Consider the following 19,352-nt stretch of genomic DNA (forward strand, 5'->3'; position numbering starts at 1 on the left):
CATGACTGTTAGGGCTTTTGATTCTGCTGCTTTAACAGAGACCGTGGAACTGTGGTTTAAATAAGAGATTTAATTTTCTTTGATGTAAAAGCTCAAGCTGGTAGGTAGTGCAGGAGTGTAAAAGAACAATGAAAGGACCCACACACCTTCCGTCATGTTCCTTTTCCTCCCCTGCAGGTGTTGACCCTGCCTGGGTTGCTGAAATGAGTTATTCCTCCCACATTCTCATTACAGCCTGTAAGGCAGTAGAAAGCAAATGGAGAAGTAGCAGCTCCCGTTTAAAGGCTTGACCTGAAAATTGCACTTGACACTTCTGCTCACAGCCCATCCTCCAGAACTAAGCAGTATGGCCAAGACTGAGAAATACAGTGGCCATAAGAGCTCAGCTACATCTTGGAGGAGAGGTTTCTTATTAAAAGATAGACGAGAAGAATGTGAAGTAACCAATTAGTGTTTATTGAATTGTTTTATAAAATGGAGATGATAGTCTTTGCAGTGTGGTTGTAAGAATTAAAGGATGGATGTAAATCATCTAACATAGTATCTGACCCAGAGTAAGCATTTAGCAAGTTAGTTTGCTTCTCTTCATGAGCTTTTCTCTAAAACCTGATCGCTTTTGCCATCTCTTAGAACTTGGCTCTGTTGCTCTGTCATAAATTAAACACAATATGTTAATTTTAATGTTTTTGATTTATTTCACTGTCAATATATATAATAACATTTGGTATAGTTATTACATTATAGTAATATAGTAATTATAGTATAGTAATTAGTATTGATTAGAGTGCTAGATGTCATGAGTATTTCTCTTCCCCAAATGCCATACTGTATGCAGTTTTATTTTACACACATGATACCATACTTTTAATTTTTCCTAAGAAGCAGTATTTTATGGCATTCTTCCATGTTTATAAGTACAGGTCACTAGCATCATTTTTAAAGAATAGTTTTATTGAGACGTAATTGACATAAAAATATATATACACATGTAAAATAAACTGCAACATGTCAAAATATGCAATATGATAATTTTTGACATTTATACATCTGTGAAATTATCACCACAATAAAGATAATGCACATATCCACCTTCCTAAAAAGGTTTCTCATGCTCCTTTGTAACTTTTCCTTCCTAAACCCTGCCCCCACAATAATTAAAGATCAGTTTTCTATCACTATAGTTTACATTTCCTAGATTTTTATATAAATGGTATGTATAGTTTCTAGTATCATTTTTTTTTTAACGTTTATTTATTTTTGAGACAGAGAGAGAGAGAGCATGAACAGGGGAGGGTCCGAGAAAGAGGGAGACACAGAATCCGAAACAGGCTCCAGGCTCTGAGCTGTCAGCACAGAGCCTGACGCAGGGCTCGAACCCACAGACCACGAGATCATGACCTGAGCCGAAGTCGGACGCTCAACCGACTGAGCCACCCAGGCGCCCCTCTAGTATCATTTTTAATGCCTGTTGGTATCTGATTGTTTGGGTGGACCGTACTTGAATCCTCTATGCTAAACATCTAGGTTGACTTTTTCCCCCTGTGCCTTGCTATGTTACACTGTATATACGTACAGGGGTGAATGTTTGGATCAATGTGTCCTTAGGATAGATTTCTAAAAGTGTATTGCTAGATCAAAGGCTGTGTTACCCTTTGAAGCCACGTATATGCCAAACTGCCATCTAGACTAGTCAGTTGACACTATTACTAACTGTCCTTTGTGAAGTCATTCCTTCTCCAAGAATGTGCTTTGTCATTGAAATATTGTTATCAATATCTTGTGTTATTTATAGTCAATATAAATATCTTGTGTTATTTATAGTTACCCCACCCCCCCAACTAATGATATGCTAGAAAAATAATGAGTAACTTAGTGAAAGTCTATTTTATGCAAACTCTTTATGTTTCATATGAACTGTTATTTTGGTTGGTTTATCTCAATAATTGTCTTGTGTTCTTTTTAAAGGTTTGTTATTGAACTTTGTGAACCAATTCAAGTAAAACAGCTTGATATTGCAAATTATGAATTGTTTTCTTCTACTCCGAAAGACTTTCTGGTTTCTATCAGTGACAGGTAAATTCTAAAGCGGCCTTCTACAGAGTTTGTTAGATCTCCAGAATAAAAATTTTTAAACGAGTCACTTTTTAAAAAACTTTAATTTTATTTCTTTTATTTTAATGTATCAGTTTGTAAGAACAATAATACTACTACCGTAGTATTAGGCACTTGTGAATCTGGTTACTTTCATTAACTCATATAGTTTTTATAATCATCCTATGATCTTATTTATAATCATCCTATGATCTTATTCCTTTATAAGATGAGGTTAAGTAGTTTGCCTAGGTCAGGTGACTTATTCAAACCTAGATGTGTATGACTTCAAGGTCTTTTTTTTTTTTAATTTATTTATTTTGAGTGAGAGAGAAAGAGAGAGTGAGCATGAGAGGCAGAGGGGCAGAGAGAGAGAGAGTGAGGGAGTGAGTCCCTAGTAGGCTCCACTGTCATAGTGCAGAGCCAAACAAGGGGCTTGAACCCAGGAACCTTGAAATTATGACCTGAGCTGAAATCAAGAGTCAGATGCTTAACCAACTGAGCCACCATGTGCCCCCAGAGCCCTTATTTTTAATTATAACCTTTTGCTGCCAAACATTTCTTTAAAAAGTTATTAAAAACATTCATGAGTGTTTCATTTTTTATCATGAAATGTATTTTTGTTAAAGTATATTTTAAAAACTTTGTGTTGTGTGTGTTATTATAAAAGAATAAACATGTATTATAAGGAATTTGGTAAAGAACCACAATCTAATCAACCAGAGATAACTTATTAGCATTTTAATTTATTCTTTCCAGTCTTTTCTATATATTTACTAATTGTATTAAAAAATGAGTTTTTACTGCTTACATCCTGATAACTATCCTTGTCTTTTAAAGACACCATTTAAAATTCTTGATTGATTGATTGATTAAGGTATAATTAACATACAATGTTGTATTAGTTTCAGGTGTGCAACATATTGATTCAATAATTCTATACATTAAATATACCATTTTTAATGAATAGTTTAAATTTTCCCCCCACTAGGGGTATTTATTAATTCCATAAATACTTTGTCCCCAATGTGACATGTAGAATGCTACTCATTTAAACATTCTTCTGTAGTTGATCATTAGTGGTTTTATTTTCCATGCTGTTTCTTCTCCCATCTCACACTCAGCACTGCATATATACAGTTATTGAAGTTAATTCTCAAGACCTTTTGAATTCCAACCATTTTTCATATAATAACCTTGCTCTGATCCCTTCTTTTTCTCTAAGCTGTAATTTTAAGAGCATTCATTACTTGGAGGGATTTTTAAAATGCTGTAATAATAAAAAATAATACCTGTAGGCTTTTATGTTAGATTTCCTTTTAAAGAGGGGGAACAGCTATGTAAGATCTGTGAAATTCCAATCTAATGGTAAAGGATTTTTTCTGATTCCCTTTCCACCAGTACTTTTACTTAGACTTTATATCATCACATACGTTTCAGTATGTGAAAAGTAGAACCTCCTTCTTCCAAAATAATCTCTTGGTTACTCTTTATTTTAAAACCTCCATTGTACTTGGATAGAAGCCCAACAAACAGTTTTGGTTCTACCTTGTCTTCTCCTTTTCTTGCTTTCTGTAATGGTGTGATTTTCAAGATACTCTTCCCTTGTAAAGAGGAATCTGTCAGAGTTTAGTTGGAAAAGGAAATGTATTTATTCAACCCAATATTTTACTCATATTTAAACTATGTTAAGTGAGATGTTCACCCAGAGAGGGGAAAAAAAGCCAAACAGGATGTATTTTGAAGATGTGATGGAACTCTCAATATGTGGTTTATGATTTTTTTAAAAAAATGTTTCTATTTCCTAGATATCCCACAAATAAGTGGATTAAGCTGGGTACTTTCCATGGAAGAGATGAGAGGAATGTCCAGAGTTTCCCTTTGGATGAACAGATGTATGCAAAATATGTGAAGGTAAAGTTTATACATACAGGACTATGTTTTTTAATGAAAACATACCTATTATTTATATTTCTTTGCTCCTCACCCCACCTTTTTAGAAATCATAAACCTTAAGAGGAAATTTAATGCAATATTCTTTTTGATAAAATTCTTACATGGATGTTATTTTATGAGACAAATATTAATACATTCCCTTTTGTATACCTGGAAACTTAGGCCAATTTTTTGATATTTGCAGCTCTGATGAAATTTAAAATTGTATCAATATTTTTTTTGAGTCTTTATGTAAAATGTCATCTTTATAGTATCATATCTTTATTTTTGAGAGTGTGTGTGTGAGAGAGAGAGGGAGATACAGAATCCAAAGTAGGCTTCAGGCTCTGAGCTGTCCACACAGAGCCTGATGTGGGGCTTGAACTCACGAACTGTGAGATCATGACCTGAGCCGAAGTTGGACGCTTAACCAGGCACCCTATAGTATCATATCTTTATTTCAAAGCCCAGATTATTGTTAGTCACTGAAGTCTTTAAGCAGGTCTGATTTTCTTTTTTAGAATCTGATTCTTAGATTATTTTAATTTTAATATTATAACTTTTGCCTTTTCTATTGTATATGCAAGTGAACTATTCTGTGTCCAAATGCCAATTTTAAATAAACTTTTAAAAACACTTATATTCAGTATTCTTGCTGCTTATTCCACAATGTAGAGGTGGAAATCTCTACCAAATAGAATTCTCACTTTTGAATTGGATTTTAGGCAAACTATGGGAATTTCTTATACCTCTCTTCCTCTCTTTTTTTTTCCTTAAAATAATAGCACACCTTAAAGTACCATTGTGTTTGTAATATGACCTTTTGGAATGACAGCAGCTCTAATTTCTGTCTTTTCTTCTTTAAATGTGTATCTTTTTTAAGCATGTATTAAATTGGCTTCTATGAATGGGTAAACTTGTAGTATTCCTAGTCTCAATCTAAAAATGCTAAATTCTATTTTTAAAATATAGTTAATAAATAGTTCAACAGTGTTCAGAAAAATGAAGGTATATTTTCAGTTTCTTTTAAAGTGAATTCTGAAATAATTGTTTAATGGCCTTTTTCTATAGCAGTTTTTATACTAGGAAAAGGAAAAATTGTAAGAATTATTTGGCAGGTGATACAGTTGCATTTAATTTTATAATTAAGACAATGCACATGTTATGAAATAGTTCCAAGAATCATTCTTCATACCAACTACTTTATTAATAATGGCAGAACATTTTATTGGTGGTAAAAAAATGCCAGCCCCTACTTTGTGTTTTTTATGGTGGGACACTATGGAGCATTTTGATGATTAGCTGTCTAAAATGCTCTTTTTGGTAGTAGTCTAAAAGCAAAAAACATTTAATTCTAAGTCCAATGTTAACAAATATTATGTAAGTTTACCTGGGTTTTCCTTATCCCCAAATAAACCCAGATGTACAAACTACTTTTTAATAGTTTGTATTTTAACAGTGGGTTGATACATATCTTTTAGTTCTGTAAGTTATACTTGAAATAACATAGCATATGAAAAATTCATGCTTTCCCTAAAAAAATTTGTATATGGTATTATATAAGAATAAATATTATTTTGTATTATGCTAATATTTTTATCATTATGTATGTATATGTGTATATCCACATATGTATCAGTATATAAATAATATACAGATACATATATGATACGTATGTATAATTTTGAATTAATATAAGACACAGGCTGTTTCTAGATCCTCTATTACTTTTATGTATTTTTTTAAGTTTATTTATTTTTGAGAGAGAGATAGAGGGAAGGAGAGAAGGAGGGGGAGAGAGAGAGAGAGAGAGAGAGAGAGAGAGAGAGAGAGAGAATCCCAAACAGGCTCCATGCTATCAGCGCAGAGCACCATGTGGGGCTGGATCCCACAAACTATGAAATCATGACCTGAGCCTTATTCAAGAGTTGGATGCTTAACCAATTTGAGCCACCCAGACTCCTCTCTTTATTACTTTTAGAATGCTTTTATTTCTGACAGATAAATAAAACAGCAGCAATGAATTTTAGCTTAAGCAACATAACCTTAAAGTTAATTTAGTTCATTACAGTTCAATTATACTTTCTAGTTGTGATGGTAAGAATTTAAATCATTGATTTGATTTCTGCAGAGAAATAAGAGTACTACAATGTTATCCATTACAGTACATTGCTTTCTATACTTTAATTATACAGTATAATTTACAAATATTAAATGTTGCTTATGGCATGTTATCCAGACTTTGGAACTGATTTCTTTTTCTTTTCCTTTCTCTTGCTTCAGATGTTCATCAAGTACATAAAGGTTAGCAACCTTCTCTTTTGCAATATTGAATAACAAGGCATGGCATATTACTGCATGGCAAAAAAGCAAAATTTTACCATTATTGATTTTTGGGGAAATGAGGACTTTATTTTTAGAAATGTTATAATGAAAGAAACTGAATACATTGCTAGATAATCTCACATGCACTGTGCTTTTATTCTTTAGGTGGAGTTGGTATCACATTTTGGATCAGAGCACTTTTGTCCATTAAGCCTTATAAGGTATTAAAGAACAACATACATTTACTAAGTGATTAAAAAAAGAAAGTGATACACAAAAATCCCAGTATATTTAGAGTGAAGAAATAATTTCCTATCTTGTGAAGTTAATACTATAGAAATATAAGCTGTTAAACCTTTCTTGTTCCTAAATCCATTTTAGAAAAATGTAAAAATTTGCTCTGAGAAAAAATAACTATTATATGTGTCTGGCTTAGCTTGCTTGCTATTTTGCTATGATGATAATATATGGAAAATCTTAGACTGATATCAAAACTGGTCATTAACATTTTTAAATGTCTTAAAAGCATTTTAATGGACACGGTGGATGGATGACTACAGTGTAAGAAACAGCCATTATTTTGAAGTCTAAAAGCTAATGACCCTCAAAAAATGACCAAAGTTAATGTATTTTGTCATTTGTAATGAAGAGGTGAGTCTTAACTCTGTTTTGTTTTGAAAGTCTTTAATGAAATTGTTGTTAATAGGGTATTTGGCACCAGCATGGTGGAAGAATATGAAGAGATCGCCGATTCCCAGTATCAGTCAGAACGTCAAGAACTGTTTGATGAAGACTATGGTAAGTGGCTTTAAGACATGTGACTATTATGTATGGTTTTTTTGTTTGTTTGTTTTTTAAAATCTAATAACCTGAAGGGGTAGGACAAGGTTTTTTGACACCCTCCATTTCTACTTTATCAAGTCCTTGTGTTTTGCTTTTTTCTTTTTTTTAATGTTTATTTTAGAGAGAGAGAGTGCAAGCAAAGGAAAGGCAGAGAGAGAGGGAGACACAGAATCCAAAGCGGGCTCCAGGCTCTGAGCTGTCAGCACAGAGCCGACGCAAGGCTCAAACTCATGAACTGCAAGGTCATGACCTGAGCTGAAGTCGATGCTTAACCACCTGAGCCACCCAGGAGCCCCAAGTCCTTGTTTTAAGATGTCTTAAACCATAGTCTGAAAAACTGAATTTTTCCCTTCCCTAATTTTCCTATAAGCAAAATGAAAACATTTACTAAGGGTTGGTAAAGTACATGGAAAGCTTGAATAAAAAGTCTTATAAATGTGATTAAAATTTTGGTAAGCAGTGGAATTATTTTCCTTAGTTTACATCTGTTTGATAAACGGCTTCTGAATCTCATAAACTTTTTGTGAATATATTTTAGATTATAGTGAATATTTATAATAAAATATGCTTTAAATGTCAGCCGACTTTGATAGGGATAGTTTTAGTTAATTACCTTCATTTTCTCTTTAAACAGATTATCCACTGGATTATAATACTGGGGAGGATAAATCCACAAAAAATCTTTTTGGTTCTGCTACAAGTGAGTATTTGGGGATTTTCCTAGACACTACTAAAGTATTTCCCAACTTTTTTTTCCCCTGAAATATGTGGATATTTTGTTGTGGTATAGTTTAGGAAGCTCCTAGTCCCAATATTGAACTTGAGTTGAAATCAAAGATACTGCCTTTGAAATTATTTCCATAGAAATAAAATAAGCGTGGATGAAAAGAAAGAGAAGAGAAAAAAAATGCAAGCACAAGTTGTTTCTTCTCCCCTAAGTGCTTATGTTGATAAGCGGATTCCTTGGAAGAATGGGCTGTGAATTTATGGGGGGAAAGAATCATTAAAGAGATCCTAGACCATATGCGTAGAAGCATCTGGATAGTCATGCTAGATGGGAAGGGAATTTGAATGGTAGTTGCAGAGGTAGTATGTATGAGTGAAATCCTAGCAAACAAGGGTTTATTTATCTATGGATATAGTTTCTGATGTAATTACAAAATATAAAAGCTGTTCTTACTCATAATAATAAAGATTCTCAAGCAGTAACAATAATAGTAATAATAATATACTCTTTGTAAACTGAAGAAATAATGACTAAGATATATTAGTGCTTCAGTTTTTGTCATGCCTGCCTAGTGGTAGGCTGGCTAAGGAGACTCTCGGAAAGACCATTACCAACTGACACTTTATTTTTACTGTTATAATGCAGGTAGGTATATTTTAATGCTTGTTATTTTTGGCTATTCCTGAAGAATATAAAATACTGGAAGGAGTTTTCTTTTTATTTGGAGATTAATATGGTAAAAGTAAATCTTAGCAGAATAGATGACTAGTTTCTTGTGCATTTCCCTTGTTGCTCTTAGTAAGTAGAGTTCCTTGCATCCCAATCTTACGGTGTATGTTGTCTTTATACCTTTTGGGATACTCAACCAGTAGTTTATATACTTAAGTAGATATTTTGTATAGCTCCAGTATAGGAAGCTAGGAGTCACGTCGGTTTTTTTGTTTTGTTTTTATCTTTTTTCTTCTCCCTTCTTCCCCTTATGCTCTCCATAGAAAACTGTAGTCTTCAGTAGACTTTTTTTTTTTTTCAACGTTTATTTATTTTTGGGACAGAGAGAGACAGAGCATGAACGGGGGAGGGGCAGAGAGAGAGGGGGACACAGAATCGGAACCAGGCTCCAGGCTCTGAGCCATCAGCCCAGAGCCTGATGCGGAGCTCGAACTCACGGACCGCGAGATCGTGACCTGGCTGAAGTTGGACGCTTAACCGACTGCGCCACCCAGGCGCCCCTTCAGTAGACTTTTTAAGGCATAGGAAGAAGAATGTTAAAAATACTTGCATAAGAGGAATCCTTTTTTTTTTTTTTAATTTTTTTAATGTTTATTTTTGAGACAGAGAGAGACAGAGCATGAACAGGGGAGGGTCAGAGAGAGGGAGACACAGAATCTGAAACAGGCTCCAGGCTCTCCCAATGCGGGGCTTGAACTCAGTGACCGCGAGATCATGACCTGAGCTGAAGTCGGACACTTAACCGACTGAGCCACCCAGGCGCCCCAAGAGGAATCCTTTTATGTAGTATTTAACTTTGTTGCATATTAACTCAATATAATTTTTTTTTCACTCTACTGCTAGTCAATTGACTTTCTAGATATTAGAAACTACTTTTAAGTAGAAAACTTAGCTATCTAGTTGATGATGGAATTAAAAATAGGTGCTTCATTCACTGCTGTGGGACATAGTTTTTTAGGAGTGAAAAACATGATGCTGTTTTATCTATGTGGATATTCATATTCATGTCCTTAAATCCATGTGAAAAATTCTGATATGTAGTAATCATCATAGCTCAGTGATGCTATATTAGCTATGAGGCAGCATTATTATTTTATAGAGTCAGAAAATAGCCCCAGACTGAAAGATCTCTCGCTTCTGATGGTTACTGGAAAGGAAAGGGGCACCTCAGGGCACCTTACCATAGTATTAGATAAAGGAAATCTTGTTGATATTCTTGGTTTCTTTTTCTATATTCTTAGAGGATTAACTGCTAGTCACCATTAAAGCCCAGTTATATCTCAATGGAGGACATTTCCCTATTTGTAATCACTTCTCTGACCAAGGTATTATTTGAATTAATTAGATATAGAATCTTCTTTATTTATATCCTACTTTGGGATCTTCTTCCTTGAAGATGTGTTTCTTGGTAACATATTTAGTTTTCTTTTTATGGATCTCTGGAAAGGTAGTCTATTTACCTTCCTGTGTTCTAGTGTTAAAAGAATTTGTTTAGTGAGACAAGATGGGTGGGAGGATGTCAGCTAAACCTAAACACAGAAAATGGAGTTTAAAAAGATGTCCATCTCTTGATGTTTCAGAAAAAAGAGAGGCAATAGTACCTGACTGATAAGACTTTGGTGTCATAAAGCTTATAGACATGACCTAACACTGCTGTCGTCTATACCTGTTCTTCCTAGTTTTCTGTGAAGAGTCTGGAACTATTTCTGAGCCTGACTTTGCTACTACCTCCAAGGTGGTATAACATTTAAGGAGTAAATAACAGAATGGAACCAGGCCAAAGAGCTAGTCTCTGGCACTAGAATATCTGAATTTAACTGTTCTCATCACACGTTGTGAATTAGCTTGAAGTTGGCCAATTTTGAACCTGACTTACTTTTTATATTTACATAGCGTCTCCAAAACAGAATTCTGTGGCTTTAATCTTAATAGAAACTCCTTTTTCCTTTTGGTATTGAACAGTTAGTTAGTAGTTACAGGAAATACATGTCACCAGAGTACATTGCATCTATTAGGACTTGGTTATCAAAGAACATACATACCATATATTTGGACATTCTTGATATAATTTTCTTAATTGCCAAAAAGGGAGAAACTACTATGTTAGAGCAACATTCTTGATTTTGTGTATATGCCAGCTAGGCAGCTCTTCTGCCTGATTCTTTTATTTACATTTTTGAACCAGAGCATTTAAATATTTTACATCAACAAAAATTCTTCACATTACTCTGCTTTTTTTGTGTTTTGTCACATGGATTTTCCAGACCACTCTCTACTTTAATATTCTTGCAAGTCTGCCTTTACTCCTAAATACGGTCTGCATTTTGTTAGAATCACTTAAAGGCCAGGTTTCTGTGTGTATGTTTAAGATAGTATACAGTTTTTGGTTTCTTTTACATCAAAGTATTTTTATGAATGTATGTATTTTAAGGACCTAGCAAGAGAAGAGAGAACAAAGGTGGACATGCAGCAGAGGTATCTGAATTCACATGGGAGGAAATAGTTATTTTGTTGGTTTGTCTTGTTATGTGGTATCATAGGTAGTTTGTTTCCTGCATCCAAAAGAGCCGGAGTGTGCTGGAGACTAAGGATAACATGTTGATGATCCCTGGGAGAATTTCATTCCTGAGGGAATGAGATTGGATGAATAGTGCCCAGCTCAAAGATAAAGGAGTTGGCTAATCTGGGAGACATTAAGGACAGGTATCTAGTTTGGTACTGTATTCCAAATTATTACTTTAGCTTATTCTGAAGGATTTTTAGTGGTCAGATGATCATTGTGACAAGCTGTCTGGATACAAATTGGGAGTGGTCAGAATTGAATATTCACAAAGCTGCTTTCCCTCAAAAGACAAAGTAAGACTACATTTGGCAGTGTTCTGTGAATGTAGCAAAATTATTTCTTATGGATTGGATGGGCTGAGAATGTAGAAATTTGCCAAATTTTGCTTTTGTTAATGAATTCTGTAACAATAAATACCCCCAAATTTCAGTGCCCCCAAAATTTTGTATCTGAGTTAAGATTGATTTTAGAGTATAGATTTGACTCCAAAATTTGGAATGTGTGAAGCAGTCAGTTTTAACTGAACTTTGGCTGGCAGACCAAGTAGAAGATCAGATACTATTGCAATATTGGTTGATATTAAAAGTGGGTTTATGAGGAAATAACAAGAGTTTCCATTGCTCCTTTATCTTGGTTTGTGAGGAAATGTGGTGTTTCCATTCCTGGGTGGTTTTTTTTTTTAAGTTTTTATTTAAATTCCAGTTACTATACAGTGTAATTAGTTTCAGGTGTACAGTATAGTGATTCAGTACTCCCATGCAACACCTGGTGCTCATTACAACAAGTGTACCTAATCCCCGTCACCTATTTTACCCATCCCCCCATGCACCTCCCCTCTGGTTACCATCAGTTTGTTCTCTATAGTTAAGAGTCTCTTTCTTGGTTTGCTTCCCTCTCTCTTTTTTCCCCCCTTTGCTCATTTGTTTCTTAAATTCCACGTATGAGTGAAATCATATGGTATTTGTCTTTGTCTGACTTTTTTTCGCTTAGCATAATACTTTGTAGCTCCATCCATGTTGTTGCAAATGGCAAGATTTCATTCTTTTTTATGGGTGAGTAGTGTTCCATTGTGTGTGTGTGTGTGTGTGTGTGTGTGTGTGTGTGTGTGTGTGTACTTCATCTTTATCCATTCATCAGTCGATCGACACTTGGGCTGTTTCCATAATTTGGCTATTATAGACAATGCTGTTACAAACATTGGGGTGCATGTATCTCCTTGATGTAGTATTTTTGTATTTTGAGGGTAAATACCCAATAGTGTGATTACTGGATCATAGGGTATTTCTATTTTTAGCTTTTTGAGGAACCTCCATATTGTTTTCCTGAGTAGCTGCACCAGTTTGTTTTCCCACCAGTTTGCAAGAGGGTTCCCCTTTCTCCACATCCTCACCAATACGTATTGTTTCTTGTGTTGATTTTAGCCATTCTGACAGGTGTGAGGGGATATCTCATTGCAGTTTTGATTTGTATTTCCCTGATGATCAGTGATGTTGCACATCTTCATGTGGTCTGTTGCCCATCTGTAGGTTTTCTTTGGAAAAAGGCCTATTTCAAATCCTCTGCCAGCATTTTAATTGGATTTTTAATTTTTGCTGTTGAGCGATAGTTCTTTACGTATTTTGGATATTAACCCCTAATCAGAAATATGATTTGCAAATCTTTTCTACTGTTGGAATATTGGTTGATGTCAAAAGTGGGTTTATGGGAAATAACAGAATTTCCATTGCTACTTTACCTTCGTTTGTGAGGAAATACGGTTTTTTCATTCCTGTTTTTTCCCATGAGTTAGCCTAAGAATCAACCCTGCTTCTTTGTTTACCAATTTGTCAGGTTGAAGGGCAAGGGCAACCTATAATCCTAGACATTTATAAAGCAAGTACAAAGCTTTTGTGTGTTATACTAATGATTGGAAACAAAGTACCACTCCTTTATTGTCTTTCATATATAGAACCATAATTATGTAAAGTTCAAAATTTATGACTGTCTACTAGTCATCACTTTTAAAACTGTCTGAAATTTCCTACTACTTTCTCCTGCCTTAAAACATATATCTACATAGGATCAGCTCCAGATGACAGTGCTTGGCTTCTTCTCAACTTTCTAGATAGTGTGCCAGCTTTCCTCCCTTACAGCCTTTCCTGCTTACATCTGTGGTTTTCGCTGAAAGTGTGATGAAAACCCTTTGGATCTCTTAGGAAAGGAAACCAAGGCAGAAATAACTGATGAGTCTTAATATGTAGCCCTTGCAGATCTTAATATTTTAATAGGAGAAATACCTGATACTGGTGAATTAACTTCTAGTGGAATATCCAAGATTAGATTGGTATTGGAAGTTAATGTTCCTTAAAATTACATCCTAGAAGGAAGCCACCTGTTCTCAGCACCAGCTTTTTATGGAGTTAGGTATTTTGTGGTACACCTGTACCTTTGGCTGCTTATTCAGGTACTAAGGTTTGTACCACTTTACTCATCATCCAAATATCGTCTTTAGAAAGAGAGGCAGAATTGGCAGGTATGCAGATTGCTTTATGTATAATGCTGAAGGTGTTGTGACTTTGACTTCACCTGCCAATTCCCATACCCACCCAATTCACAAAAGAATTGGTACCATTTATTATCTATTAAACATTATTAAAAGTTATCAAAGACACTTGTTTCAATGCAGTCACGTTGGGATTTAACCATATTACCAATAGATATGTTCATAGTTGAAAATAAAATTTTTCTGCTGTCCTTCAGATAATAATCTTCCCATTTTGTTTATTTATACCTGTAAAAATCACCTGTTGAGGGAAACTGCTTCTTCACGCTTTTTTTTTTGTTTTTGTTCTAAACTGTAAAGCCTTTAGAAAAGTAAGTTTTTCTGTACAATATTAATTTTGGTTGTCACGTTTTTTTCCCTGTCCAAATCCAGGCTGTATGTTGAATTTTACTTGAATTTTGTAATATGCTAAAGATAGTGTTTTGGCAGAAGTTTCGGGGAAGCTTTACCAAAAAAGTATAATTAAGTTTCTGAACATAAAAATTCAGATTTATACTTTCTGGCTGAAATTTGTGTCCTATGTATAGGACTTATATAGTAAGCTGGACAAAAAGGTAATTAGTCCAGAAAATGCAAAAAGACCATTATAAATGGTTTTTTGACTATCTGATATTAAGCTTTATAAGAATATTTAGGTGTATTGGTATTTTTTCTGATTGAATTTTGTTTTAGATGCCATTCTAAATATGGTGAATATTGCTGCTAATATTCTGGGAGCAAAAACTGAAGACCTGACAGAAGGTACCTCATCATTTTATGGGTCTTTTAAATCTCTGATACTCAAGGGGTCATTCTCGTTACGAAAATTAATTAATAAGCCAAGCAGTGTGATTTTTCATTTAGAAATAAAGAGATGATGCAAAGGAACTTACTAGTCTTCTGTTATTCATTGTTTATATGAGTTTCACAAATTCTTACAATAAGGATCCTCCTGTCTATATGAAATTCATGAATTTGTTTTTTGACTCTTCCCTGCTGTAGAAGTAATAATTTTATCCCTTATTTCTTTCCTGAGGTTTTGATGCCCCAGTGGTACTTCATGCATGCTTTTCTTTTATTTATCAAACAACTACCCAATTTAGAAGGTGATTTTTTTCCCCTACAGAATGCCCAGTAAGAATGTCAGTAACAAGGAGAAACCATCTTGCTTTTTTTTTGCTCTTAGAAAATACTTAGTTCCAAGTGCAAACTTAAAATGACCCATACGTTTCTTTTCATTCTCTTTCGTAATTCCTTTAGGTGTCTAGAAGTCATGTTAATCATATAAGATTACATGAAATTAATAGTCATTTGACTTGCATTAATTATCTGAGAAGTTGAGAAAGAATATGCATTATTTGTAGCTCTGACTTTGTATGATCATTTCTTTCTAAAAGAACTTTGATGGAAGAAAATAAAGTCTGCAGTAGCAAACCTGTTTGACTTTTTTTTTTCTTCCCCGGAAACTAAAGTTCTTTACTTGTTATAGTGAAATATCTTCATGATATAGCTTTTTTAAACTCAACGTGGGTATCTTTCTTAAAATAGGAAATAAAAGTATATCTGAGAATGCCACTGCCACAGCTGCACCTAAAATGCCCGACTTAGCTCCTGTTTCAACTCCTGTTCCATCACCTGAGTAAGTTCTATTGTGATATTAGAGTTCTGTTAAAATGGAGAGCTAAGTATACATAGAAAGATAATTTGGATTTGTGTGTGAAATGATAATCTATAGAAAGCTCTGAATCAGAGGGCAGGCATTCCACAACCACTTAAAATATCGGTGAGTTGCCTTTTGGGTACTGGGAATGCACTTTACTCCAGACCACATGTTTGTTGTTTTGAAATGATGTATTACTTTTATTATTCACAACACTAAATCTTTTCCTTATTACAAATAATTGGCCTAATTCTACAGGTATAGGTTTGAGGACAAATTTTAAAAGCTTGCTTTTATTAAGTTCAAATTTAAAAACATTGATTAAGTATATGTGTTGTGCCTAGAAAGCTATAAAGGGTACCCTGAAATACCTAGAGCATGATTCTTAAATTACGTGTTTGTCACACAGCAAACTCTTAAGAGTGTTTAGTTTCTTAAATTGAATTTGATAGAGGTCTTTCCCCAGGTTGCAGTGGGGCACCTTGGGCAGGAATATCTGTCATGTAGTTAACATAAAATATCCTCATTTTTTTAGTCTTTTCTACCAAAGATGATTAAGGGTTTTTGCCACCTCTACTTCTTATCTATAACAGATAGGCTCATAATGACTGGATAATTGGGCATTGTTTCTGTAAATTTTGTATATTTCAGTAGATGTACTCTCTCAGAACTCTGCTTAACAGGGTAAGATTTTTGAACAGGAATTATGTAATGAAACCTGCAGTGGGTATGGTTTGAGCTGTAATTCCTAAATACCATACTGATACAGAAATGAGATTTTTTGTGCTTTGAAGGGCACAGTGACAAATTTGTATCTTGTGTTCATTCTGAAAGAGACTAAAGATATTTATTTATTGGATGACTAGAGAGAAAATATAGCATTACTTGTCATCGATTCCTAGAAGATACTAAGAAATCTACTATGATTGCTAGTTCCAATTTTGTAACTAGGCTTCTTCAGTTAATAACATATAGTATGTCTTTATTTTTCAAAACTAAATGAAACCGATTTCATTTTATATATGTACACACACACACACACAGACACACACACACACACACATGAATGTTGAAAGATACCACATCACACTAATGTAGTAGTTTTTACTTTTATATATTAGAGTTTGATTTTAATAGATTTTTTTGTATAAAATCTATTTGCTTTTAAATGTTTTTTTTATTTGTTTTAAATTCTTTTTGATGATTATATGGCAATTTCTTTGAAGAAAATAAATGAAAATGAAAGAATCCATGATAGGGTGTCATTGTTGAGTTACTATGAAAAGATGACTGATTTTCTTTTTCCAGGTTTGAGTTTTTTAAAGTATAGCTCCGATTAGAGCATGTACAGATGGTATATAATTTAATTTGTACCAAATTAATTCACTTTAGTTTTTCTCCCTCCCCTTCTTCAGATTCTGCTCATTTTCACTGTCATAATTTATATGGTACATAGTAAGCAGTAGAAGATATTTAGAGATTATATATCTATATATCGTCTATTTAAAGGAACATAATCTAATTTACTGTTTCACTGTCAACAAGATGAAAATCTAGCTTTTTAGGTACTGTTTCATTCCTACCTTTGCTATTGTGATATTAGTCTATTCAAAAACATTTCCTGGCATTCTTAGTAATTTTTCAAAGTAGGAAAATTGTATATGAAAATGTTTCTTTTGGCATTCAAATTGCGTTATTTGAAAAAAAGATTGTACCTTTTGTGCTGTAAGGGCTACACCTGGAAATTCATTATTTTTTTTCTGGAATGAACCACAGAGATTATAATTTACAACACTGTTCCCACCCGTTCCACCCCACACACTCCCCTGCCTTACATACATACGCTAGGGCTTAGAGATGGGATTGAGTTACAGATGGGGCACTATTATTATTAGCCAGGATTTTCATTAGAGTGATTAAGTATTTGCCTTTAAGTAATAGATAATTAGCCCAGATGATATTAAGATCATTTTGGGGAGTTGGGGAGGGAGGGATGCAGATAATCGTGTGTGTGTGTGTGTGTGTGTGTGTGTGTGTGTAATGCTACCTTAGAAATCCCCTAATCATCCACAGAAAAATTTTCTTTGAGAAATCTAGCTACCTTTCAAAAGTATGATACCTAAACACAAAGTGCGTTCATAAGTATTTAGAACCTTGGATTCTAGTTCTAGAATCCACGTACAAGCAATTCTTAAATAGATATTTTTAAAAAGTAAGTTTCATTTAGTAAATATGGTCATTTCAGTCATCTGGCTGATCTCTGATAAATGAATGGCCTTTCTGTCACCATTTGTGAGTAATACTTCTTTTTATAATGAAAATGATTTGTAGGGAAAAATTCATCCAAAAAACTTTTCGGTTTCTTCTGTATTTTCAGCCTTCCTTTTATTTTATGAATGAAACATTGATTTTTTTAATGCAATTTTAACTTTAGATTTCTAATTAAAGTGATGTGTAATTATGATACATATTTCTAGGTTTGTAACCACTGAAGGACACATACACGATACAGAGCTATCATCACCAGAGACTCCAAAAGAGAGTCCCATTGTACAGCTAGTTCAAGAGGAAGAAGAAGAGGCAAGTCCATCTACAGTGACCCTTCTGGGTAGTGGTGAACAGGAGGATGAATCATCACCCTGGTTTGAGTCAGAGACACAAATATTTTGCAGTGAACTATCTACAATTTGTTGTATTTCTAGTTTTTCTGAATATATATATAAATGGTGTTCAGTTAGAGTTGCTCTTTATCGGCAACGTAGCAGAACTGCTGTAAAGAAAGAAAAAGATCATCTTGTCTCAGCTCAACCATTACCACTACCTGCAGAATCAGTGGATGTTTTAGTCTTGCCACCTCCAAGTGGAGAAATGGACAGCAAGAATAATGAAAAGGAAGCTGAAACTATTGTTCCAGGTGACTTAAGTAGTATGCACAAAGGTGATTTGATTAATCACAGTGCAGATGCAATTGAACTTGAACCAAGCCATCCTCAAACTCTTTCTCAATCTCTTCTCTTAGATGTTACTCCAGAAATCAATTCATTATCTAAAATAGAAGTATCTGAGCCTATTAAATTTGAGACAGGACCTACACCATCTCAAGTGATCCCCCTGGAGAGTTCTGTTGAGCTTGTTAATAAAACAGAAAAAAAGTCTGAGAGTTTTAGTTCTATAGAGAAGCCAACTGTGATCTATGAAACAAATAAACTTAATGAAGTAATGGATAATATTGTAAAAGAAGATATAAACTCCATGCACATTATCACAAAGCTATCTGAAACAATAGTGCCACCTGTAAACACTGTTACTATGCCAGACGGTGAAGATGGGGAAGCCAAAATGAACATAGCTGACACACCAAAGCAAATTTTGACTCCCGTTACGGATTCTTCTTCATTACCTGAAGTGAAAGAGGAAGAACAATCTCCGGAAGATGCCCTTTTAAGAGGGTTACAGAGGACAGCTACAGACTTTTATGCTGAACTGCAAAATTCCACAGATCTAGGATACACTAATGGAAATCTTGTACATGGATCAAACCAAAAGGAGTCAGTATTTATGAGACTTAATAATCGTATAAAAGCCTTAGAAGTTAACATGTCTCTCAGTGGTCGCTATCTGGAGGAGCTTAGCCAAAGGTAAGCTTTATCATAATTAGCACAGTCCACTTTGCACTGTGAGGTAAGAGGCATAGTATGATCTGTGACTAGAGGAGGAGAGGATTAATTATCTCATGATATAATAGTAGTCAGTGCCATTTTAGCTGGAGAAAGAAAGTTATTTGGATATTGATCAAGGACTTAATTGATTTTTAGAAGTACTAAGTGATGTAATATCTATATCTATATCATCTATATCTATCTATCTATATATATTAGGGTGACAACAAGTTTGAATTTAATCAGTTTCTCCTTTCTTCTGTTGTTTAACTTCAGCCACTTTTACTGTTTGGTTCCCA

The 19,352-nt window shown here is 34.2% G+C and overlaps 1 protein-coding gene across 5 annotated transcripts in view; it reads left to right on the forward strand.

Moving 5' to 3' along the window:
- SUCO (SUN domain containing ossification factor) overlaps positions 1-19,352 on the forward strand; it is a 92,895-nt gene that overhangs the window by 46,867 nt on the left and 26,676 nt on the right. For 4 of the 5 annotated variants that reach the window (XM_030302300.1, XM_030302297.1, XM_030302301.1 and 1 more), the window contains 9 exons: positions 1,966-2,073; positions 3,900-4,005; positions 6,310-6,330; positions 6,517-6,572; positions 7,058-7,149; positions 7,829-7,894; positions 14,428-14,496; positions 15,283-15,373; positions 17,872-19,032. In XM_030302300.1, the coding sequence (XP_030158160.1) occupies positions 1,966-2,073; positions 3,900-4,005; positions 6,310-6,330; positions 6,517-6,572; positions 7,058-7,149; positions 7,829-7,894; positions 14,428-14,496; positions 15,283-15,373; positions 17,872-19,032 (1,770 nt within the window). The remainder of the gene's footprint in view (positions 1-1,965; positions 2,074-3,899; positions 4,006-6,309; positions 6,331-6,516; positions 6,573-7,057; positions 7,150-7,828; positions 7,895-14,427; positions 14,497-15,282; positions 15,374-17,871; positions 19,033-19,352) is intronic. The other variant, XM_030302298.1, reaches the window with a different exon arrangement.

This window comes from Lynx canadensis, chromosome F1 (assembly GCF_007474595.2).
Source record: "Lynx canadensis isolate LIC74 chromosome F1, mLynCan4.pri.v2, whole genome shotgun sequence".
In the NCBI taxonomy this organism is placed as follows: Eukaryota; Metazoa; Chordata; class Mammalia; order Carnivora; family Felidae; genus Lynx; species Lynx canadensis.